General features: G+C 42.9%; 1 protein-coding gene and 1 long non-coding RNA gene across 3 annotated transcripts; one reads left to right on the forward strand and one right to left on the reverse strand.

Annotated features, from left to right (window-relative positions):
- Positions 1–1,107: 1,107 nt before the first annotated feature.
- On the forward strand, positions 1,108–2,955 carry LOC100553142 (vesicle transport through interaction with t-SNAREs homolog 1B-like). Its single transcript, XM_062963557.1, has 2 exons — positions 1,108–1,581; positions 2,447–2,955. Exons 1-2 carry the CDS (start codon positions 1,167–1,169, stop codon positions 2,725–2,727), a joined length of 696 nt encoding a protein of 231 aa, XP_062819627.1. The 5' UTR covers positions 1,108–1,166; the 3' UTR covers positions 2,728–2,955.
- LOC134294009 (uncharacterized) lies at positions 2,684–26,234 on the reverse strand. 2 transcript variants are annotated; one of them, XR_010000985.1, is made up of 2 exons: positions 26,120–26,234; positions 2,684–8,554 (listed from the first exon to the last, which is right to left on the reverse strand). It is a non-coding gene; the product is annotated as an uncharacterized LOC134294009 (long non-coding RNA). The 2 variants fall into 2 exon arrangements; XR_010000986.1 differs by lacking the exon at positions 2,684–8,554 and adding an exon at positions 19,668–24,094.
- Between the last annotated feature and the right edge of the window lie 123 nt (positions 26,235–26,357).

Raw genomic sequence — 26,357 nt, forward strand, 5'->3', positions numbered from 1 at the left:
GTTCCTGTGAGTATCTCTGTAGATCTTATTTCTTGATTTAGGATGTTGGTGTGCTGGCTGATATCAGAACAGAGGATGGGCTGGAGATGTCAATGCCTTGGTCCTTTCATTATTGGATGCTACTTCCCAGTGGATGTCAGGTGGTGCAATGCTGGCTGAACAGTATAATTTCTCCAGTGGTGTGCGGCATAGACATCCTGTGATAATGTGGCATGCCTCACTGAGAGCCACATCCACTGTTTTAACGTGGTGTGATGTATTCCACACTGGGCATGCGTATTCAGCAGCAGAGTAGCAAAGCACAAGGGCAGATGTCTTCACTGTGTTTGGTTGTGATCCCCAGGTTGTGCCAGTCAGCTTTCGTACAGTGTTCTTTCTAGCACCCACTTTTTGCTTGATAGTCAAACAGTGTTTCTTGTAAGTCAGGCCATGATCCACGGTAACTCCCAAGTATTTTGGTGTGCTGCAATGCTCCAGTAGGATTCCTTCTCAGATAATCCTCAGAGCTCAAGATGATTGTCTGTTCTTAAGTTGAAAAGCACATGTTTGTGTTTTACAGGGATCAGCTGGTTTTCCTTGTAATAGGCAGTAAGAGCACCTAAAGCTTCAGAGAGCTTCTGTTCAAACATTTCAAAGCTCCCTGCTTGGGCGGTGATGACACAACCGTCAGCATAGATGAAACTCTCTGTCCCTTCTGGCAGTGGCTGATCATTTGTGAAGAATAGATGTTAAACATTGATGGAGCAAGCACGCTCCCCTGAGGCAGGCCGTTCTTCTGTTTCCGCCATCTGCTTCTCTGGACCTGGAGCTCAACAAAAAAGCTCCTGTTTTGTAGCAGGTTTCCTATAAAGCGGGTGAGGTAGTTGTCCTTTGTGATATTACAAATTTGTCTCAGGAGAAGGCAGTGATTTAGTGTCATAGGCTGCTGACAAATCTATGAAGATAGCTCCAGAAGTGACTTGCATTTTGGACGATGATCCCTAACTCACCCATCATTCCTTCCCTCCCTTGGGATAGCAGGTAGTGTGGGTGGAGGGGGCGCTGTGCCGCTGGGCTCGTGGCTGTTTCTGGGCTGTGCGTCGGGGCCGGAAGGGCCTGTCAGGAGGCCTCAGGGGCGCCGAGGCAGTGGGGAGAGGGCAGGGCCGCTTTCTGGGGAGGCCAGCGCTATGGAGGGTCGCGGAAGCGGCTCTTGGGAGCACCTGGAGCGGCTACATGAAATCTTCCGCTGCCTCCACGAGGAGTTGCGAGCCGGGCCAGAGAGACTGCGCGGGAGCCAGGCGGTCGAAGAGAAGAAGAAGCTGATAAGAGAATTTGATGAAAAACAAAGAGAAGCACATGAAACGTTACGGGAAATGGAAGACGAACTGAAATATGCTCCAGTGTCTTTCAACAATCAAATGATGGCCAAAATTCGGATATACAAGAGAGACCTTGCCACATTCCAGAGGAAGATGAAAAGTATAGATTTGGGAGTGACCCCAGGTGTACGCAGAGACCCAAAATTTGGAATCTTCTCAACAGAAAATGAACAGAGTACTCAAGTACAGTCTCAGAGAGTATTGCTGCTTCAGGGAACAGACTGTGACACCTCAGGCAGCGTGAGCACTGGGAATCAGACACGAAGGCCAATAAACAATCTAATATCTTTATTAAGGAAATAAAGGAGACAACTAAAAATAAGCAGAGTAAATAGTTCAGCAGTAGACCTTTCAGGAAAGGTCAAATATAGTCCAGTAATATGGAAGCAGATGTCCAGTATTAGAGCTCAAAGTTTTAAATCCAATAACCGAAACACACTCAAACCTTTAGGTTGTTTGAGTGGGGAATTAAGGCAAGATCTGTCCAGAGTTCCAGGGCTCAATCCGAGGCTAGGATGCAAGGCAAGGCAAAGTTAGTCGTGGTAAAGCTGAATTGCTGTCCAGGCTTGACAGGGAGACGAGAGGCAACCGGTCTACTTGAGAGTAGCGCGCTGCAGAACTAGAGTCGATGTGAATCCCTCAACTGACACATTGAACACCGCAAGATCTATTTAGTGCCCAGAACTTTTATGGGACTTTGCTCTCCTCCTCAGCCAGGTGTCCGAGCTCTTTCCCAAGGGAAAATGACCAAAGCCAACAACTTTGCCAGATGCAGTCCTCCCTGAAAACTCTCAAGGGAACCAGCCTAATTAACGCTTGCTTTCTCTGCTAAACGAGCACTCCTTCTCGAAATCTGTTTTTCCGCGCGCGAAGCCTCCCAAAATAATCGGCGGTCAAAACTAACATTCTCTGGAGAACTGGGCTGAGAGCCAAGGCCCTTTCTTATGAACTGTGGGCTAGAACTGTCCATAGTGGGCACCTGGAAAGCGACGGAATCAAGCGGAAATGGCAGAAACCCCATCTCTTCTTCGGTCTGCTCCGTAATAGTGACGGGGTCAAGACTCGGGGGTCTCTGAGACACTACACAGACAGCTTGAACCGAGCCAGTCAGAACATAGAGCGTTCACACCAGATTGCTGCTGAAACAGACCAAATTGGTTCTGAAATCATTGAAGAGCTTGGCGAACAGCGGGAGCAGCTGGAACGCACCAAAGGCAGATTAGTAAACACAAGTGAAAACTTAAGCAAGAGCCGGAAAATACTACGCTCCATGTCAAGAAGGCTTATGACAAACAAATTGTTGCTCTCTGTTATCATTTTGGAGCTTGCCATCCTGGGAGGCGTTGTCTACTACAAGTTCTTCACCTGAACTTTCAAAACACCCAGCTTTCTGCCGTGATGTCTTCCATCCACCTTAAGGACTATGCATGGACATTGCCAAGGAACAGTTCTTAAACCAGGTGGATTGTGTTTTAATGCAGTTGTAGGACACTATTAACATGCTGCCAGCCTCACAGCATGTTCACCTGAGAAGTCAGTGGGAAGAAATGAGGCTGAGGGGCAGGAGAAAAAACAAAGGACTAACATAAAATTGTGTAATTAGAAAGTAATAAACATAAAAAAAAAAACCATCTTGTTAGTAACCTCTCCCACATCGACTCCACAAGCTGCACTTTCTGTGGTTCCTCACTGCACAATGCCTCCCCTGCACTTCCTTGTAACTAGTGGACTAGGTCACCTCATTATCACGAGATCTACATTTTACAACTTCTTATCTCAGATTCAAAGAGATTTGACCAGGCCTTCAAATTAAGCTTCCAGCAGCTGTGGCTGTGCTTGCTGCTAGCTATGTGGGAGAGGGAGGAGATACGGCAATCTCCAAAAGGATTAAGCCCAAGGCTTGTTCCTAATCCTTCAGATCAAGGCCTTCGTGCACGGCTTGCGTCTCCTGCACAACTGGCAGGAGATGCAATACACAACTCACCCAATGAAGAAAATAACCAGCCATGCTCGGGCAACACATACTAGGACAATGGAACAAAACAGGAGCATATAGAAAGCTTTTGTCAAATGCATATCTGGTTTCTCCCAGGTCATCGTACTTAGTAATGGGGTGGCTTCATTGTGTCTTATTTATTTATTTATTTATCTATTTATTTATTTACAGTATTTATATTCCGCCCTTCTCACCCCGAAGGGGACTCAGGGCGGATCACATTACACACATATAGGCAAACAGTCAATGCCTTTTAACATAGAACAAAGACAACCAAACATAGGCTCTGAGCGGCCTCGAACTCATGACCTCCTGGTCAGAGTGATTCATTGCAGTTAATTGCAGCTGGCTTGCTCTCCCGCCTGCGCCACAGCCCGGGCCCTTAAAGGTAATATTCCAAGCACTTTTCTTCAGAGTGAGTCTTCTGCAGCAGTTTGCTTTTACCTGAGCGAACTGGGAATGGGAAGATCCCTCCTCTCTTTCCCTCTGCTGAGCTAACGGAGGGCAACGTATTGTTATATATTGGACTCTTTTTGTGGCAAATGAAGCAAGCAAAGCACAAAAGAGAAAAGTAGCAGAAAAAGAGAGGAACGGGGACATTTTAGAAGTGGGACAACAGGCAATTGGGCAGTATTCCCTGCTCAACTGGGTCAACTGGAGCTCTAGTTTCTTGATGACTCAGTTTTGGCTTCCTTTCCACTGGCATTGAAGTGTTCCTGTGAGTATCTCTGTAGATCTTAGAAAACTATTTCTTGATATCCGAACAGAGGATGGACCAGAGATGTCACTGCCTTGGTCCTTTCATTATTGGATGCTACTTCCCAGCGGATGTCAGGTGGTGCAATGTCGGCTGAACAGTATAATTTCTCCAGTGGTGTTGGGCATAGACATCCTGTGGTAATGCAGCATGTCTCATTAAGAGCCACATCCACTGTTTTAATGTGGTGAGATATATTCCACACTGGGCATGTGTATTCAGCAGCAGAGTAGCAAAGTGACTTAGGGTGAAAAGAGATGAAAGAAAGAACATAATAACACATTGTGATGGGCACTAGGGTTGTGCTTTCAGGGTAAACCTTGACCTGTTTCATGCTCCGGCTTTCGGTGGGAGCACCGATCTGTTTTTTGGGAGCCTTCCAAAATCAGGAGGGCAGATATCTGTTTTTGCTCTGGGGCGCCGAAAGATCAAGCACCCACTTTTTGCTTGATATTCAAGCAGTGCTTCTTGTAAGTCAGAGCACGGTCCAGAGTGACTCCCAAGTATTTGGGTGTGCTGCAATGCTCCAGAGGAATTCCTTCCCAGGTCATCCTCAGAGCTCGAGATGCTTGTCTGTTCTTAAGGTGAAAAGCACACATCTGCATTTTAGATGGATTAGGGATCAGCTGGTTTTCCCTGTAATAGGCAGTAAGAGCACCTCAAGCTTGGAAAGAATGGATCAAATGAAGGAAAACGGTTCCGCGCACAACTCTAATGGGCACTACCTTTCTGTGGGAAAATGTATGTAATAACTACTAACATATTTCTCCAAAGAGAAGGACTCCCCATGTCATTCCCAGTTTACAAAATCCCATATATATTCTAACTAGCTGTGCCTGGCCACACGTTGCTGTGGCGAAGTATGGTGGAAGGGCCTTGAGTCTACACTGCCATATAATCCAGTGCAAATTAGATAATCTGTGGAAGAGGCCTAAGTGAGGCCTAAATCTGCCTGTCCCCTAACTGAACCCTGGCTCTCCCTTGGCTGAGTTGGTTGCTAGGAGACCAAGTGGGCAGAGATTAGCCCTCTAAACTGGCAGCAATTGGATAAAAACAATTATTGCTCTCCCTCTAATTAGGACTTTATTTTTCTTTTCTTTTTGTTGTATCAACCTAGAGGCATGGATGATGGGTTGTGTTGTCAAATTTCGAGGTTGGGGGGCCAGTGGTTTTGTTGTTTTGTGGGTCGCCGTGATGCCATCATTCATTTATATATATAGATAGCTGAAGTGCACCCTGTGTTGCTCTAGCCTATTCTTAATATTCTCCTTTTCTGATATAGCAAACAAGGTGGCCTTTTCTTCCTGTGTTGCTTGTTTTTCTCATTTGTTTTCTTGCCAGGTTTCTCCACATTTCCACTCTTTGTCATCTCATTGCTTGTAGATGGCAGCTGAGATATTTTTAGGGCAGAAGCAATGGTGCCCATATTCAGCAGTAACAAGCCTTCTATGGTTCTGAAGTCTTGCAAAAAAAAAAACACGAACAATTTCAGACAGGCATATTTCCATGATGAATCAGGGCCAAAATCAACTAGTTCTTGATTCCAGCCAAAGATTACTGATTGGTCGGTCCTTTCTCTTTCGAACCTTCCATCAAACTGTTTGTAATGCTAACTGGCTGGCCCTTGCAGAAATCACAAGGAAATCATATATTCCCCACATTATGCTGCTTGTATATTTAAAAATAAGCCCATGTGGGGGTTTGTTTAAAGAGCCCAACGCATCCTGAAATGAGCAAACATTCCCCAGGGCTTTTGCTTGCCCCCTTGCAGCCTCTTTCTGAGCCAGGTTTATTTTTAGTATGAGGCGCAGCTAAAGGAGAAGTGACATTGTGAGGCCAGGTGTGCAGGTGGGAGGGACGGTCAGTCCAGGTCTCAGTTCCACCACATAAAGCAGAACTGAAAGGTGCCTCTCCTAGGTCACAGCTCCCAGAAAGAGGAAGGACTGAGTTTCAGTGACTCACTGTCTCCGTGGGGAATTCAGATTGGGACACTGCAATGTTTCAAAGGGTGGGTTGCACATGAAATAGAGCAATTCAAAGCAGCCGTGGATGGTGAGATCCAGGCCACGGATGGCAAAACCTGAAGTGCAGATGCCAAGTCCCAATAAGGGATACTGGCACTGGCCACAGGCTGACTATGGATCCGCGTGCCTGGCGAGATGAAGAAGTTAACTCAATATTCCCGAATCAAGAAATCACACCAGGTTGTAAGGCTTGTCAGGTCCAATTGTGTTGCTATGGATTAGTCTTCTTTGAAAGAATATGCCAAGAAGCATGATGGCTGAAGATACCATACGTCTTTATTGTTTGTAATGCAAGACTCTCTCACTACTGCCCATCTATATAGATCTAGCTAAAAAGGTAAAGGTTTCCCCTGACGTTAAGTCCAGTCATGTCTGACTCTGGGGGTTGATGCTCATCTCAATTTCTAAGCTGAAGAGCCGGCGTTGTCCGTAGACACCTCCAAGGTCATGTGGCCGGCATGACTGCATGGAGCGCTGTTATCTTCCCGCCGGAATGGTACCTATTGATCTACTCACATTTGCATGTTTTGAAACTGCTAGGTTGGTAGGAGCTGGGGCTAACAGCGGGCGCTCACTCCGCTCCCGGGATTTGAACCTGGGACCTTTCGGTCTGCAAGTTCAGCAGCTCAACGCTTTAACACACTGCGTCTCCTTCGGCTCTTTGAGGGCAACAAATAAAACAGTAGTTGGACAAAGTCATCTTGAACAAAATAATCTATAGCAAGCATTACTAAGAAGCACAATCTATACCAGGCACGGGCAATCTTTGGCTCTCCCTCCAGGTGTTTTGGACTTCAATTCCCAGAATTCCTAACAGCCTACTGGCTATTGGGAATTCTGGGAGTTGACATCCCAAATACCTTGAGTGAGGGCCAAAGTAGGCCCATTCCTGATCTATACTGTCACTAAAATGCACATTGAACTGGATTATATTACAGTGTAGACCAGGGCCATAGCCAGAAAAAAATTCGGGGGGGGGGGGGGGGCTTGAAACTTTTTTTTAGCAAATCATAAAGAGTAGTTTCATAATGCAAAATATTTTAGAAATCAGGCTCCACTGATAAACTTCAGTGGACACTCATGGGGATTTGGTTAACCAGTTAAAATTCATGAGTAAACCAGGTTTAAAAAAAACCTGAAAAATGGGGGGGGGGTGAACCCCTATCTCCGCTCGCCCCCTCCAGCTACATGCCTGGTGTAGACTCATATAATCCAGTTCAATGTAATTCAATCTGCATTATATGGCAGTGTAGATGGGGCCTGAGACAACTGTGCTGAACATCAAGAGAGGGAGGGAGGTGTGTCACAAAAGGACAACCAATTGTGAATGATTGTTTTTGTCAGTGCCAAGGATGGGAGGAGATTCGGAACAGGGGTTTTTGGCTTCATGTGTCAAAATGACTTGGTTGTTTTTGACAATTATATACTTGAACTTGAATGTGTATTGAGGGTCCTGGGGAAAGCATTGCTACTCCACTTCAGGCAGCAAGATGTTTGGAGCTGGCCCTGAATTGTTAAGTGTTTGCATCTTAAATTGAGCCCCGAGGGCAATAGGAAGCAAATGGAAAGTCTGGATCAGCCATTCCTCAGTTGGATTTTGGCTTTTTTGTAACTTCCTGCCTGCAGCTTTATAAAAATCAAATATTTTGCAGGGCATGGAAACCACAAGAGCAATCTGGCGTGCAAGAGGAGGCTTCCTGGTGGCTCATGCTTTTCCTCCTCCCTTTCATGACCACCCTTTTCCTTCAAGGAGGAGGGAGATCAGATCTCCCAGACAAACAAGCCACAAGCCAGCCAGCCATATGTCCCAAATGAAATCCATGTGCAGACTCTGTCACTGGCAGGCATTTCCCAAAGAGGCTCATGTCCCCCAGGATCTGCTGCTTGTTATATATATGCAGAGGCAAAGCTTATGGTGCATTCAGAAGATGGAGGGAAAGGAAACAGCATGGTGGGATTCCATACGTCTGTACGCCGAAGCATGCCATGCAAGCAATTAACAGAAGGTTATATTCTTTGGTACATTTGGGCTGAAGGAACCTTTATTCCTCTGGTGTAATCTTGTCTGGAAATACTCAGAGTTCTCTGCATCTCTCAGCACAGCCATTCCGATCACACATTTATAATGATGGTGATTAATTTTTTACTGAATGCTTACTTACTTAGGCGATCCCTTGTAGTTCGAGGATGATGGTCCTCCATCTTCGCTATCTTGGGGATGGATCCATAGATGGCTGAAGAGACCTATTCTTGATCTGCATGTTCTCTCACAGTGAGGACATCGGTTTCCAGACGCAAGGCGGTCCCAGTCAGGGTTGGCTTGACAGGCCTTCCTCTTGGCACATTTCTCCCTTAAGCCCTCCATCCGTGCCTTTTCGAACTCCACAGCACTGCTGGTCACAGCTGACCTCCAATTAGACTGAATAAAAGTGCAATTGGTGTTTAAATGATGTTTTTGTTAAAATCTTGGACCAGAAACAATCAGAAAGACAGACCAAACCACCAAAGAATGCCCTCTCCATAAAATGTTTGTCAGTAATTCCAACATTTCACAGAAACATAGAAGCAGTTTGTGTAAATGTGGAATTTGGTTAAAAGGAATCTATACCCTGTTTCCCCTAAAATAAGACATCCCCAGAAAATAAGACTTAGTAGAAGTTTTGCTGAATTGCTAAATATAAGGCCTCCCCTGAAAGTAAGACCTAGCAAAGTTTTTGTTTGGAAGCATGCCCAATGAACAGAATACCAGAGCATGCAGGATCGGTCAATGTACGTACCATAGAGTGTTGTACATGGAAATAATGGTAGTAACAAGAAATTCTTGATAGGATTCACAGTTTGTCTGGTTATGCTGGTTTGTGATGACAACTACTGCACAGTATATAATAAATGTTCATTTTTTTGGTTCAACAATAAATGTGAATTCTTCTTCATGGAAAAATAAGGCATCCCCTGCAAATAAGACTTTGGGAGCAAAAATTAATATAAGACACTGTCTTATTTTCGGGGAAACACAGTATATATACAATGTAATGTTCATTTGTGAGGAAAACATAACTCAAAAACCACTGGAGAAATTGACATAAAATTTGGACACAATACACCTATCAATCCAACGAGTGATTGTCACTCACAAAAAAAACAAAGCGGAAAGGACTTAAAAACCCAAAAAGCTAAAAGATGTTACAGCTTATGTGCAAAAACAACTGCTCAGCCCCCCCCCGCCCGCCCGCCTATGCGCAAGTGGGGGGAAAAAGCACCCATTCTGCTAAGGAGAAGGCTATGCAGTACAATGTGGAGCATAAGCCTTCCTACTTCCACAATTCCTACTAAAACAAATCCTTCCACTCTGGATTTGCTGTGTTTGTGTGCGGCAGTAGATTCCACGTTCCTCTCTGCTGTGAAAGGAACTGCTCAGAATCAGCCAGCCAAGCCGATGGTTGGTGTACAGGTGGGGCACGGCGACTGCCCTGGAAAGCAAAGGACTTTGAAGATAATTTAATAATAATAATAATAATAATAATAAACTTTATTTATACCCCGCCACCATCTCCCCAACGGGGACTCAGGGCGGCTTACATGGGGCCATGCCCAGAACAATACAATATAACAAAATATAGTAGAACAACAAATCATAGCACGTTAAACAACAATAAAACAACAACAATAAAAGAAAATATACACTACATTAAACAAGATCAAAAGAACAATAAAACCAAGGGCGGGCCACATGAACACTAGGTTAAAACTCGGGGTGAGAAAGGAAGTAGGAGTAAAAACCACAGAGGACAGGATCATAAAGTGGCGGTGCAATCTGGAGGACAAATATTGAAGGAGAGCAGCAAAAGGGATTTAATCTAGTGATTTGGAATTTAAGTTCCAAATGTTACTGAAATCCTGAGGCAATGCTGTTTTTCCAGTCGCTTTGTCTGCTCTTTCATCTCCAATATTTCCTGAATTGTTTCTTCCTTCCTCTACTTTCTTTTCTTGTCTATTTGCTTTTCTTTTGACATATTTTTGTTTCTTTTACTTCTCCTTCCATCCCTGTTTCCTGGCTCTTATCTTTACCCTCAATCACTTCTTCAAAGGAGTTATGAGTTGGTCCTTCACTTGTTTGCCGGAGCCACCAACATTTCTGGAAAGGCAGTGCCCTCTAGCACTCTCTTTGGGGAACTAGCACATGGTTACCAAGACCTATTCATTGTCATTATTCTAATGCTTTCAACATCAGTTCGGTGAAGTATCTGGCTTCCCTATCTGATTAGATTATTTTCTGAGATGAGAGAGTAGGAAGTAGTGGGTTGCTGTGAGTCTGGCCATGTTCCAGAAGCATTCTCTCCCGACCTGTTGCCCATATCTATGGCAGGCATTTTCACAGGTTGTGAGGTCTGTTGGAAGCTAGGCAAGAGGGGTTTATCTATCTAACTGTGGAATACTGTCTGTTGCTGTTCTGCTAATTCTTTTCAGGAATTGTATTTTTATGCAACTCAAAAGCCCTTGTTCAGCCTACCATCAGATTTCGTTTTGTACCTTTGTGGAACAGAAGCGTTACCTATTGATCTACTCACATTTGCATGTTTTTGAACTGCTGGGTTGGCAGAAGCTGGGGTTAATAGGGGGAGCTCACTCCGCTCCCCGGATTCGAACTACCAACCTTTCGGTCAACAAGTTCAGCAGCTTAGTGGCTTAATCTGCTGTGCCACCAGGGGCTCCTAATAATTTAAATACAGTAGAGTCTCACTTATCCAACATAAACAGGCCGGCAGAACGTTGGATAAGCGAATATGTTGGATAATAAGGAGAGATTAAGGAGACGCCTATTAAACATCAAATTAGGTTATGATTTTACAAATTAAGCACCAAAACATCATGTTATACAACAAATTTGACAGAAAAAGCAGTTCAATATGAAGTAATGCTACGTAGTAATTGCTGTATTTACTAATTTAGCACCAAAATATCATGATATATTGAAAACATTGACTACAAAAATGTGTTGGATAATCCAGAACATTGGATAAGCGAATGTTGGATAAGTGGGACTCTACTGTATTAAAATAAAAAATATAAAATGATATGCTGTATCATAACTAAGTTAATTTCCTGATGCACTATCCAATAAACAGATTCTATTTCTTTTGGACTCTCTGGCATCTCAGATCCATTTACACTGCTGTATAATCCCATTTCTGAATCCAGATTATCTGCTTTGAAATGAATTATATGGCAGTGTAGACTCATATAATTCCAGTTCAAAACAGATAATCTGGATTCAGAAACTGGATCATATGGCAGTGTAGATCCAGCCCCAGCCTCCCTCTTTGATCATTTCCACAAAGGTACAAAACGAAATTATGATGGTAGGCTGAACAAGGGCTCTTGAGTTGTCTCCAAAGTTCAATTCCTGAAAAGAATTGGCAGCACATCAACATATTTTTTTTAAAAAAAGAGAAAGAGCATGGCGTGCTCCACACTGAGTTCCATTTTGGCAAGGAGACCGCATCCTTATAGCAATGGTGAATTGGCCAAGGAGATACTGACAAATGGTGCAGAAGCAATTAAATGACCTGCTTGGATAATAATAATAATAATAATAATAATAATAATAATAATAATAATAATAATAAGCCTTTCTCCCATAGGGACTCAGCAGTTATCAGGACCTCAAGATCGAACTGCAAAGGCTCTGGCATAAACCAGTACAGGTGGTCCCGGTGGTAATCGGGTGCCGTGCCAAAAGATCTCAGTCGGTATTTGGAAACAATAAACATTGACAAAATTATGATCTATCAACTGTAAAAGGCCACCTTACTGGGATCTGCACGCATCATCCGAAAATACATCACATAGTCCTAAACGCTTGGGATGTGTTCGACTTGTGATTTTGTAATAAGAAATCCAGCATATAGATCTCGTTTGCTGTGTCATACTATGTCTCTGTGTCAATAATAATAATAATAATAATAATAATAATAATAACAACAATAATAAGCCTTTCTCCCATAGGGACTTGGGGCAGCTTACACAATGACACACAATAGTGCCATGACATATACAATACAATGCAATACATCACTCAGTGCTTGTAATAGTAAGCTTTCCCTGCAGAGTAGTCTCAAGCCACTTAAAAGAAAGGATCAAAGACTGGAGATAGCAAATGAAGCCAAATTTGAATTCTACTCTTGTTACTGAAAACTTTAAATCTAACCGCTATCATAGCCATCAAAATGTGTCACATCCCCCATTTTGCACGATGCGACTAGAACAAAACTGGAAATGAAAACAAGCTCCAGAATCTTCTCCAACATTAGCTAAAGCAGGGCAAAGTTGGACTAAGGCAAGCAAACACAGGATACTCATTGGAAGGGGGCCGGGCTGTGGCGCAGCTGGCTATTAACCAGCTGCAATAAATCACTACTGACCGAGAAGTCATGAGTTCGAAGCCCGGGTCGGGTTAAGCCCCCGACCATTAAATAGCCCGGCTTGCTGTTGACCTATGAAGCCCCGAAAGACAGTTGCATCTGTCAATTAGGGAAATTTAAGTATGCTTTATGCGGGAGTCTAATTTAACTAATTTACAACATCATAAAACTGCCAGCAAAACACGAGGAAAGGAATGAGGAAGTACAGCCACTAGTGGACAGTGAAGCAACAGCTCCCTCTGTGGCCGGAATCGTGAAGCTGGAAAAAAATGTTAAATGCCTCTGTGTCTGTCTATATATGTTGTTTATCTGTTGGCATTGAATGTTTGCCATATATGTGTTCATTGTAATCCGCCCTGAGTCCCCTTCGGGGTGAGAAGGGTGGAATATAAATACTGTAAATAAAAAAGTCAGTGTCTATCATGGGGATAAATCAGCACCAGCTTTGAGGTGAATCCACGTTTCCTTGTTTATAGAAACTCGCCCTCTTTTTTTTCCGATTTCTTGATTATAGTCTCCATCTTGATTTACAAGTAAGCCAAAGTATAGACAATTGTATTTTATTATCTTGGCCAGTCACCTTAAATGATTGACGTCACAGGAAATGGCTTTAAGGTGTGAGCATTAATCCAAAGTTTGCCAATATTGCTCTCCCAGAGGTCTTAACAACCTAGTATATCCTCGCCCACAAACGGGTGAACTTTGCTCCCTTTGTGCCTCCCTTTGTGCCTCCCTTTGTGTTGGTGCCTTAGAGCAGCTCTCTCTGTGTTTCTCTTGGAATCGCTCTTTTATGGGTGACAAAATGTACAGCCAAAGACAAATACTCAAGAGGCAGGTCATTTGATTGTGCAGGGTGATGTGGACTCATGACTGTTGACTGCAGTCAAGCCTCGAGTGAGTCATCATACAGGGACGCCAGAGGCAGTCTCCATCGTGCATACCTTGGGTTCTTATGAGACTAAGTCATTGTGTTGCCTATTTCTCCTAACACACCATTTGGAGGTGACCTTTTAAAAACATTATCATCAAGGCCAGCCCAAGCCAATTTTCCTGCTTGAAGCAAAGAGCTTCTACTTCGTCTAGCGAAGTACAAAACCAGCAGTTGAATCCTACTTCAGTATGGTCCATGGGAGCGCATCTTGCTCTATGACCAAATGCAGCAGCCAAGCTCAAAGGGCAGAGAACAGGCAACAGGTGTTGACTATGCACTTTTGAAAAGGTTTCTATATTTAGTTCTATTTTAATGTTTATATGTGTCAGGCTTTAATTCACACATAGTTGTCATTTTTATGTTAGCTGCTTTGAGTCTCCGTTGGCAGAGAAAAAGCTGTGTATAAATACCACCACCAATAACAACAACAACAATAATATCACGATCTGTCAATTGCAAAAGGCCACCTTACTTGGATCTGCGTGCATCATTCGAAAATACATCACAGAGTCCTAAACGCTTGGGAAGTGTTTGACTTGTGATTTTGTGATACGAAATCCAGCATGTGTATCTCATTTGCTGTGTCATACTGTGTTTCTGTGTCAGTAAAATAACAACAATAACAATAACCTCATATCCTCATATTGATCATATCCTCAGCTGCTGTAAGAAAATCGCACAGACAGACTACAAACAGAGGCACAACTATGTGGCCCATATGATTCATTGGAACTTATGCCTCAAGTACCACCTTCCAGCAGCAAAGAACTGGTGGGATCACAAACCTGCAAAAGTATTGGGAAATGAACATGCAAAGATACTGTGGGACTTCCGAATCCAGACTGACAATGTTCTGGAACACAACACACCAGACATCACAGTTGTGGAAAAGAAAAAGGTTTGGATCATTGATGTTGCCATCCCAGGTGACAGTCGCATTGACGAAAAACAACAGGAAAAACTCAGCCGCTATCAGGACCTCAAGATTGAACTTCAAAGACTCTGGCAGAAACCAGTACAGGTGGTCCCGGTGGTGATGGGCACACTGGGTGCCGTGCCAAAAGATCTCAGCCAGCATTTGGAAACCATAAACATTGACAAAATTATGATCTGCCAACTGCAAAAGGCCACCCTACTGGGATCTGCACGCATCATCCGAAAATACATCACACAGTCCTAGACACTTGGGAAGTGTTCGACTTGTGATATTTTGATACGAAATCCAGCATATCTATCTTGTTTGCTGTGTCATAAAATAATAATAATAATAATAATAATAATAATAATAATAATAATAATAATAATAACAATAATAATAATGACAACCAGGAGGAGCAATTAGGACATCCACCACCTGCACCCTGGAGCAATCTCCTTAACCTGCTCAATGATAGTCCTGCCCTGCTGTCATGGAATTTGATCACTGGCACTTCTTGCCTAATGTTTTCTAAGGCAAATGGCAGCAACTTTCCCAGACTGCAAGCAGAGGTCCTTCTCATCTCCACTACCAAAAGTTTTGCAGTTGCAGTAATGGTGAGGATAGACCTTCTGATGGTGCTGGTAGACATTCAAGTGTCCTGAGGCCCCTTCTACACTGCCATTTTATATGGCAGTGTAGAAGGGGCCTAATTGACCCCTTTCTGTGCTGCTTTAGAAATGTCCCAGTTTCTCTCCTTTTCGCCCCCTTCTACACAGTTGTGTAAAATCCAGATTATCTGTTTTGAACTGGATTATATGACAGTGTAGAAGGGCCCTTTCTCTTTCGCTCACTTCCCCTTTTGTCCTCATCTTACCTCAACTGGTGCAAACTGAGTTTTAAGTACAAAAGTGATTTGAACTCAGTTAACTCCGCAGGAGAAAGGATGTTTATGGTGATGATGGAGGTTTGCTGTTCTGAGCAGGCTTAGGCAAAAACAAACTCCTGCAGCCTCTCCTAGCTTTCCTGATATTCCTCATTAATTACTTGTTTTGGCCACACTCTGGGCGCTTCCAGACAGCACTAAATCCGTTCTTTGTCCTGACCAATGAAACTGTGCCCTCCAGATGTTTCATGGAGTATCTGCCACACAAGCAAACCTCATGGAGTAGGACTTCTGCCCAAATCGACACTGCACAATGAAACAGGACATCACACTTTCAAGCCAGGAACAGAACTTTGTCATTATCAACTATTTTTAGCATCTGTCTGCCTGGCTATCTGTCCAGACAGATTTGGTTTTGTCTGGACAGGGTGCTGTTCCTGGGTTATACAAATTTGACAGAAAAAGTAGTTCAATACGCAGTAATGCTATGTAGTAATTACTGTATTTATGCATTTAGCACCAAAATATCACTATGTATTGAAAACATTGACTACAAAAATGTGTTGGATAATTGAGTGTTGGATAAGTGAGACTCTACTGTATTTACATTCCTCACCAGCACGTCCATGTCCCAACAGCCGGTACTAAGCTTTTGCCATTTACTAAACTGTACCCATGTTGTCACCATACACCCAATGAGGAACCGACATGTATAACTAACAACATCATCCTGTTGTTCCCTCGCACAAGTACACCACGAAACCTGTCTGCACAGATGGCCATACAAGGTCTGACTAATTACAGTAATGACGGCATTCTGTTCCTGGTTTGAAAGTGTCTGTTCCTGTTTCTTTGTGTACTATTTAATGTGAAAGTACTTGTTGCACCCCAGGAACTTCATTTTTCTGCCACAAACTTCATGAAACAGGCGAAGGACAAAGTTCCGCTTTCCAGGACAAAGTTTTTGCCTTCTACTCAAGTGTCACCTTGTTTTTAGAAACCAGCCAATCAGGAACAAACATCTAAAACCTGGGAACAAACCCAGATTAAAAATTCTGTAATTTCCGATTGCAGGGATATACAGACATGCAAAGATCCGGATATTTGGCTAAAAACTGTGATATTTCCGCACCGGGAAATCTTGTGTTTTTCGCCTTTTGTAGCAATTGCTTCTGGGTTTATAGGGAACGGAGCCTGGCCACCCTCCTGATTGCTGTAGGAGCTCCTGGGATAAAAGGACTGTCCGGACAGGCCCTCTGTTGTGTCCCAGTTGCCACCTCTGAACTGTTGGAGATGATGCATTTAACCTGGTACTGTACTCCTAGAAAGAGATGCTCTTCTACCAAACACGATGGGCTGTACCTATCCATTCATATTTTGCAGTCCATATAGCACCTAGTTTTTCGGTTCAAAGTCAGAGGAATTAGGCGGCACAATGATGTCACTACTAAACCAAAAGTGCCCCTGGCATTTTATCTCTAGGGTTGCCAGGCTACCTTTGCATGACACATAAACAAGGCAAAGCAAACTGGCCACTGTAACCCAGTCTAAAGGTAGCTTCCTCTTACCTAAAAAGTAATTCTTTGCCTGGGATGTTGTATCGAGAGACAAGAAAGTTAGCAGAAAAGGGCCAATCCGTTTAATTCACTGTTGATATATTTAACATCTAACCGAACTGAATTTACAGTAGAGGGGTACATTGCATTTACATTACTATTATTTTTGTTAATTTGTGATTTACATTTAAGTTAGATGCCTGTAGCAAAAGTCAAGGTCTGTCTGTCCATTCATCGGTTTGTACCACAAAGGTTGTTGCTAGGTGAAGAGGCCTTTTGTGATGCCACTGGGAAAGAAAGGCAACATGTGTATGAGGGAGGGGAAAGCCACAAAGAGAGCCATGTTGCCATGGCTTTCAAGGTGACAGGTGACCTGAAAGCACACACACCACACACAGAATGGTTTGGATAACGGACAAGCAAGAAAACGTAGAATGTGTTGGCCCTTTAGCTCCTAAGATCTCCCCTACACAAAAAGTTAACTGAAAAGTCAATACCAGGAACATGACAGAGTTCAAATAACTTTTGCACTTAGAACTCAGTTTGCACCAATTGAGGTAACATGAGGACAAAGGGGAAAGTGAGAGGAAGAGGAAGGGCCCTTCTACACTGCCATATAATCCAGTTCAAAACAGATCATCTGAGTTTTATACAACTGTGTAGAAGGGGGCGAAAAGGAGAGAAACTGGGACATTTCTAAAGCAGCACAGATAGGGGATCAATCAGGCCCCTTCTACACAGCCATATAAATTCTGGATTATCTGCCTTGAACTGAATTATATATGACACATATAATCCAGTTCAAAGAAAAAAAATGTGGATTATCTGCTTTGATAATCTAGATCAGGGGTCCCCAAACTAAGGCCCTCCAAGGTCATTTACCTGGCCCCCGCCCTCATTTATAACATAATATTTTATATCAGTTTTAATAATATAATATATTATATATACATATGATATTGATAATATTATCATGTTATACAATGTAATACTAATAATAATACCATATAATATTAATTACATGTTATATATTACATATAATATTACAGTATAGTGGTATAGTTCAATATAGTAATATATAATGTTAATATTGTGCTATGCTAATAATATAATATGTTGGTTAATATTGTTTTCATTTTTAAATATTTTATTGTTCTTTCATTGTTGTTGTTGTTTTGCACTACAAATAAGACATGTGCAGTGTGCATAAGGATTTGTTTGTATTTCTTTTTCAAATGATAATTCAGCCCCTCAACAGTCTGAAGGATTGTGGACCGGCCCCCTACTTAAAAAGTTTGAGGACCCCTGATCTAGATTATATGACAGTATAGAAGAGGCCTCAGGACAATTGAACCTGAAATGCCCATGGGAACATATAATTTTATTAGGTGGTGTTATGTGTTAATGCATTGCCCTTTTAAAATAGCTTCCCAAATTCTGACACTGCCTTATCTGTTCTTCCAACCCAGGGAGAGCTCGGATGAGCTTCCTCTATCAGCTCCAGCTCCATGCGGGGATATGAGAGAAGCCTCCCATAAGGATGGTAAAAACATCAAAACATCCAGGCGTCCCTGGGGCAATGTCCTTGCAGACGGCCAATTCTCTCACACCAGAAGCTACTTGCAGTTTCTCGAGTCGCTCCTGACACAAGAAAAAAAATCTGTTCTTCTATTTGTTTTAAAAACGAACGTCAATTATTTGGTTATTTCAAACTGTCATTCAGTTTCATATTTGTTTTCTTCATACTTTGCTGCTAAAAGCCACATTGAGAAAGGTTTGCTATATAAATAAATATATGAGGCAAGACGATCGAACCACTGGCACGGAATCCATCTAGCTCCAATCAGGAAGCAAGACATTTCGTTGAGATATCATTTAATAGCATCTAAGATGGCAATTTCACGTGGAGTTAGGCATGGCTAAGCTTATTTATTTCCTTAAGTATATTCACATGGGATTGGCCCGTGTGTTTTAAATTTAGCATCTTCTCCAAGGGTGACTCAGAAGGCCCTTTGGGATTTAGTCACCTTGAAAATATGCTACTCTTTGGAAAAATTGGCGATGGTGTTACAAACCTGTTTTTTCATGAGTGGGCAGGCAAAAACAGCGGGGAGAGGATATTGTGATGCAATGGTTTAAAACAGCCAGAATGCTAACACAATAATGGAAATTAACCATCAAGTTAGGAGACTATGCTCAGGATCAGGTCATTCACAGTTTGAGGAGAGCTGCAACATACCTTGCAACCTTCCATAGAAGAAACTGGTGAAAATGTCAAAAGCATTAATGTGGGGGGAAACCCCATTGAAACGAGGAGAGGCTGAAGAAGTTTGCTATTGCCCAAGCCTGCTGGGAAGCAGGAAACACTGCCCTCTCCTTTTCTATGCTTCTGAGGCCCCATCTACACTGCCATCTAACCCAGTTTCTGAATCCATTTTATCTGTGTTGTCAAAGACTTTCATGGCCAGAATCACTATGTTGTTGTGAGTCTTCCGGGCTGTATGGCCACGTACCAGAAGCATTCTCTCTTGACGTTTCACCCACATCTATGGCAGGCATCCTCAGAGGTTGAGGGGACTGTTGGAAATTAAGTAAGTGAGGTTTAGATATCTGTGGAGTATCCAGGGTGGGGGAAAAGAACTCTTATCTGCTTGATAGGTATCTAGATAAAACCTTCAACATCACGCAGGTTAAAAAAGAAGCACAATCAAAGCCCTGGCAGACCGTGCACTGGGTGAAACATCAGGAGAGAATGCTTCTAGAATATGGCCATACAGCCCGGAATAATAATAATAATAATAATAACAACAACAACAACAACAACAATAATAATAACTTTATTTTTATACCCCGCCCCATCTCCCCGAAGGGACTCGGGGCGGCTTACATGGGGCCTGGCCCGATAAAACAAACAAATAACAGTAACAAAGCAATTAAACAATTATCCCAGTAAAAAACACCAACATCAATAAAAACAATCATTAAAATCAATAAGCAGGATACAGTGTTAAGACTCACAACAACCCATTTTAACTGCTTTGAACTGGATTATATGGCAGTGTAGACTCATACAATCCAAAGTAGATAAAATGGATTCAGAAACTGGGTTATATGGCCAGCCTGTGTTAACTGAGTGCAAAGTCCTTTTGCCCTTTGAACTCTGCTTGCAGCAATGGAAGTAAGCTGAGAGCAAAGTGGGAAAGTGCGGGGAGGGAGGGAAACTGAGATATTTAAAAAAGTATGTCTGCAGTTATTTTTCTGCTCCTCAAGTAATTGCACAATTCCTAGAAGGTCAATGAGACAAGACCACACCATACAGGCAATGCATTGGGTAGAGTGAAGCAATATTAATATTCAGGCAGCAGAAAGCAGTCTTTGTCGTTCTTCCTGAATCACCGTGACATTGTTTTTTTCTTGGAGGGCAAAACATACTTTGCCTGTGTGCTCTTGCTAGTGTTTAGGTTCGATAGCTATTTAGTGTAGGTTAGATTTGTGGAGTTCCTGTGGCTGTATGGACATACTCTCTGCTGCGTCCAACAGCCATGAGATTTCAAGTTAGAAGGAGAATTCATTTTCTACCCGTTATAGTTTGGACTAATGTCGCAAATGGAATAAATATTTACATTTAGCCCTCGGGAAATTTTGGGACATTTCTGCCGAAGCCAAGAGGGCCATTCTGAAGTAAGTGGGAGGGTTTCTGTTGCCGTATCGTAGCACTGCATGGAGACAGCAGGAAGAACATATGACTCAACTGTTCTGCAAGTAAATGTGAAGCCGAGATAGACTCAAGGCTTGTCATGTTGAATCAACCAGCCACTGCCTTTGGCAACTATCATAAAGTTCTCATAAATCGGCCTCATATCTGATATAAAGTCCAGGTGATGGTGAGGAAAGAATAGTAATAATGCTGTTTCAAAGGTATAGAAACAAATCCAGTCAGACAATAATTTTATTGGAACAAATCAGGAGTATTTTGTTTGTTTTTTATTTGGGGCTTTAGGGTTGCACCAAATGTTAACCAAAATATACCGAACAACAGAGTAAAAAAAAACTGGGTTGCTGTGAGTTTTCCGGGCTGTCTGGCCATGTTCCAGAAGCATTATTTCCTGGTTTTTTTCCCGCATCTCTGGCAGGCATCCTCAGAGGTTGTGAGGTCTGTTGGAAACTAGGCAAGTGGTGTTTTTATATATAAATCCCTGTGGAATTATGTCCAGGGTGGGAGAAAGAAAGAACTCTTGTATGTTGGAGGCAAGTGTGAATGTTGCCATTGGCCCGCTTGATTAGCATTGAATAGCCTTGGAGATTCAAGGCCTGGCTGCTTCTTGCCTGAGGGAATCCTTTGTTGGGAGGTGTTAAGTGGCCCTGATTGTTTCTTGTCTGGAATTCCTGTTTTCTGAATGTTGTTGTTTTTATTTACTGTCCAGTTTTACTGTCCAAAGGATTCCTTCAGGCAAGAAGCAGCCAGGCTTTGAATCTGCAAGGCCATTAAATGCTAATCATTATACTGAAGCAGACAAGAGTTCTTTGTCTCACCCTGGACATCATTCCACAAGGATATATATAAACCCCACTTTCCTAGTTTCCACACCTCTGAGGATGTCTGCCATAGATGTGGGCGAAACATCAGGAAAGAATGCTTCTGGAACATGGCCAGACAGCCCAGAAAACTCACAGCAACCCATTGCTTCCGGCCATGAAAGCCTTTGACAACACAGAGTCAAAAAAGTCTTGCAATCACATCCTGCATTGGCACTTCATAAAATGCAGGGAACTCTTGGCATAATATATGTATGTCAAATGTAAGGTCTTCTAATAATGGCTCTTCTTAGTGCTTAATAAGTACAGCATCTTTGTACAAAGGGCAACATAATCAATTATAGTAAGCTGCTGAGAATGAAGCATTTTGAGTCACTGCCCAAATGTTTAGCATAGAAATTGCTGGTGCACGTTGTGGAAATGCTCTTTAAAAGTCAAGAAGTGTTGCTTTATCTAAAAACAGCTGACACAAAGGAATAGCTAGAGGTCAAAGTATAGAAGCACGAGTCAGATCAAGATCCTCAACTGGATCTATTTTTTCTTCAGCTGAAGAAGGGAGAATCTTTCATTCTTGAGAATATTTCCGTCTAGTATTTTAACTATGCCAGATACCCAAATTCATGAATGCGCAAGCCCCATGACGTGCAATGATATAGTAAAATAGTGTCCCTTATAGAAAATGGCAAAATCAAGTCTCACGTTTTGGAATTTTGGGGGGTATTTTCAAGGTGTGGATGCAGAGGGCCAATTGTACTTACCAATGGGTTTTAAAGGCCCCCATCTACACTGCCATATACAGTAATGCAGTTTCAGAATGCAGTTTAATTGCACTGAACTGGATTGCATGGCAGTGTAGATGGTGCCAGGGAGATGGTCATGTCCACCTGTTTCATGTCAGGGAAAAAGAAAGGCAGGGAGCAGTACAGGCATCCCCCAAGTAACAAATATCTGCCATGCAAATGACTCCTAGTTAAGAATGGGGGTGAGACAACAGCAAGGGAGAGAAATCTTCCCCTCGGAACGGAAATTCTCTCCTGAGTTCGTATCATGAGGAAAGGGGTCTCCACTGAAGCTTTATCTCCAATCCTTGTTTCCACAACAAGCCAATTTTTCCAAAAGTCAGTGATCACAGGGACAGAAAGTGAGGAGACACCTTCTGTACAGGGGCACAGGCAGTACAGGCAGGAAACACCACAGGGGTGTTCACTCTTCCCTATGCTATCCAAGGTGTATATATATGCTTTGGATAGCATCGAGGCTGGGCTTATCTCAGTGGACTAAACCAGTAGCTACAGAAAATCCTGCTGATCGAAAAGTTGGCAGTTCAGGTTGGGGTGAGTACCCGCCATCAGCCCCAGCTCCCTGCCCACCTAGCAGATTGAAAGCAGAAATGCGAGTAGATAAATAGGTACTGCTCTAAAAAGTGGGGAGGTTATAAAAGGCAATTCGATCAGGAGGACATCTAAGGAAGACAAAAGCTCCTTGGCATTGAAGGTGGAGCAATAGCACGCCCCCCCTCCCCCCTGTGGCTCGAGTTGAGCACAGCCTCCAGAGAGATGCCGGAAATGAAAAACGATGGGGAAAGCCTTTATCTGTGTTTATGTCTTGTCTATGTCTTCTCTGTCCTTGTGAACTGTATAAACGGCACTGAATGCTTGCCATATACCGTATGTGTTCTGAAACCCGCCCTGAGTCCCCTAGGGGAGATAGAGCAGAATATAAATAAAGTATTATATTTATGTATGAAGTTACACTTTAAAAAGTGTACCTGTTACAACTTACACACAAATTCAACTTAAGCACAAACGTACAGAACCCGTCTTGTTGGTAACTTGGGGACTGCCTGTATTTAGCATCATGAAGAAGTACTGCTTTATATTTTAGCACGGGTTTCAAGCTACAGTAGAGTCTCGCTTAACCAACCTTCACTTATCCAACCTTCTGGATTATCCAACACAGTCTGCCTTTTAGTAGTCAATGTTTTCAGTACATTGCAATGTTTCGGTGCTAAATTTGTATATACAGTAATTACTACATAATGTTACTGAGTATTGAACTGCTTTTTCTGTTGATTTGTTGTAAAACATGATGTTTTGGTGCTTAATTTGTAAAATCATAACATGATTTGACGTTTAATAGGCTTTTCCATAATCCCTCCTTATTATCCAACATTTCTGCTTATCCAACATTCTGCCAGCCTGTTTATGTTGGATAAGCGAGACTCTACTGTACTTCTGCAGATACACTGATGGAGTAAAATAGTCAAGCCATGGGCACTGGGCACTCGATGGGCCTCTTCCTTCCCAGTGGAGCAGAAGCAGCTTTTTGTGGCAGCCTACAGCACTATATTTGTACTGGACCAGGGTCAGAAAGGGCGTCCTTTCCAATCTCATTGACAGTCAACTCTGAGCAGCCGCCTTTGCTGGAAGTGTTCCGCATTCAGGCACGCGTCCGGACACTGGAGGAATCATGACAAAGGGCTTGCTTTGGCTATGAGGACCATCCTCTCTGCAGACCTTACTGGCTGACTTGGCCCACAGAGGAGGAGACTGGAACATGATTGGGTAAGACTGGTTTCATAAACACATGAGCCAGCCACGTGCAAGGTCTGGAAGGAGATGCACTTGAAAAGAGCTGGCAGGATGATGACTCAGAGGCCGCACAAAAGGATCTGTGGGGCCCCACCCTCCCTTCCGACACCGCAGAAAGCGACTGAGGAGAGACGGGGAGAATGAAGTGTAAGGCCAGCGCAATCTGGAGCATGATCATGAAATCCAAAAACCTCATAATTAGGTGATGCAGAATCACATAACCCTAAGCGGAATAAATGAGGCTCACTGCCTAATCATAAGCTCAGAGTCAGTCCCAGTTGACTGAGATGACATAGGAATAACTTAAAGCTGGAGTGATGTGTCTGGAGATATGCAAATACAAAACGAAGGAAAACACATTGCTCTCAGTGTGTGCTGCTTGTGACCAGAAGGCCGCCATACATAGGGGAAATGGGAGCTCAGCATACATTTATTTACATTAGTGGTCCTCAAACTTTTTAAGCAGAGGGCCGGTCCACAATCCTTCAGACTGTTGAGGGGCTGAATTATTATTTGAAAAAAAATGAACAAATTCCTATGCACCACTGCACATGTTTTTTATATTTGTAGTGCAAAAAACAATGAAAGAACAATACAATATTTAAAAACAAAAACAATTTTAACCACCATAAACCTATCAGGATTTCAGTGGGAAGTGTGGGCCTGTGTGTTGTTGAAGGTTTTCATGGCCAAGATCACAGGGTTGTTGTATGTTTTCCGGGCTGTATGGCCATGTTCTAGAAGTATTCTCTCCTGACGTTCCGCCCACATCTATGGCAGGCATCCTCAGAGGTTGAGAGGTATGGAGAAACTAAGCAAGGAAGGTTTATATATACAGTAGAGTCTCACTTATCCAACATTCACTTATCCAATGTTTTGGATTATCCAATGCATTTTTGTAGTCAATGTTTTCAATTCATCGTGATATTTTGGTGTTAAATTTGTAAATACAGTAATTACTACATAGCATTACTGCGTATTGAACTACTTTTTCTGTCAAATTTGTTGTCTAACATGATGTTTTGGTGTGTCATTTGTAAAATCATAATCTAACTTGATGTTTAATAGGCTTTTCCTTAATCCCTCCTTATTATCCAACATATTCGCTTATCTAACTTTCTGCCGGCTCATTTATGTTGCATAAGTGAGACTCTACTGTATCTGAGGAAAGTCCAGGGTGAGAGAAGAACTCTTTGTCAGTTGGAGGCCAGTGTGAATGCTGTAATGTTGAATGTTGGAGGCCAGTGTGAATGCCCCAACCCTTTTGAGTTTTAGAAAAGCCTTAAAAACATGGCTATGTGCCCAGGCTTTTAACGAATAAATGACAAAGATGACCCAGACTGTTATATGGATAAAGTAGGAGGATATTGGACGAACGGATTTTAAGCATATGTTTTATGTTTTATATTTTATACTGTATTTAATTGGTTGTAATACATTGTTATATATTTTGTTGTTTTTGATGATGTGTCGGCGTCGAATTGTTGCCAATTGTACGCCGCCCTGAGTCCCTTCGGGTGAGAAGGGTGGGATAGAAATATTGGAAATAAATAAATAAATTGTAGTTAATCACCTTAATTAGCATTGAATAGCTTCATCTCCTGGCTTCTCCTGCCTGGGGGCATCATTTGTTCAGGGGCAGCTAACGACTTTCTTGCTTAGTTTCTCCATACCTCACAACCTCTGAGGATGCCTGCCACAGATGTGGGCGAAACGTCAGGAGAGAATACTTCTGGAACATGGCCATACAGCCCAGAAAACATACAACAACCCAGTGTAGGCCTGCTTCTGGCCAATGAGATAGTCAGGTTAATTAGGATTGTTGTTGTGGGCCTTCAAATCATTTCAGACTTTGGGTAAGCCTAAGTCTAAACTGAGGGGAGGGGGGGGCAGGTAAATGACCTTGGAGGGCCGAATCCAGCCCATGGGCCTTAGTTTGAGGACCCCTCATTTACACAATATTCATTACGAACTTAAGCGGCTGAGGGGGAAAAGGCAAGGGCCTGAGGCCAGAAATGGTGGGCGTTGAAGTCCAAAACACCTTTGGGAGGGCCCAAGTTGGCCCAGGCCTGGTGTAGAAGGCCAGGTTCTGCAACTTTCCCCCCTTTACTTCCCCTTAAGGCGTGTGTTTTCACTCCCGCAATACCTTTCTCCTCCGGAAGTGTGGCCATTTCCTGACAGAAAAGCAGAAATGAGGCCCATCAGCCCGAAGCCAAGCATCGAGAGAACCGCTGATAGAAAACACGTGACCACAGGCAGCCGCCTTCTTCTGTCCCCGCCCACCCTTTCTTCAGTACACAGATTCACGCTTGATTGACACCTTCCCAGCCAATGGCGGCCCGAGTCCCCGCCCAACTGCGTCACAAGGAGCCAATCGCTCAACG

The sequence above is a fragment of the Anolis carolinensis genome, unplaced genomic scaffold (assembly GCF_035594765.1).
Source record: "Anolis carolinensis isolate JA03-04 unplaced genomic scaffold, rAnoCar3.1.pri scaffold_11, whole genome shotgun sequence".
Taxonomy (NCBI): Eukaryota; Metazoa; Chordata; class Lepidosauria; order Squamata; family Dactyloidae; genus Anolis; species Anolis carolinensis.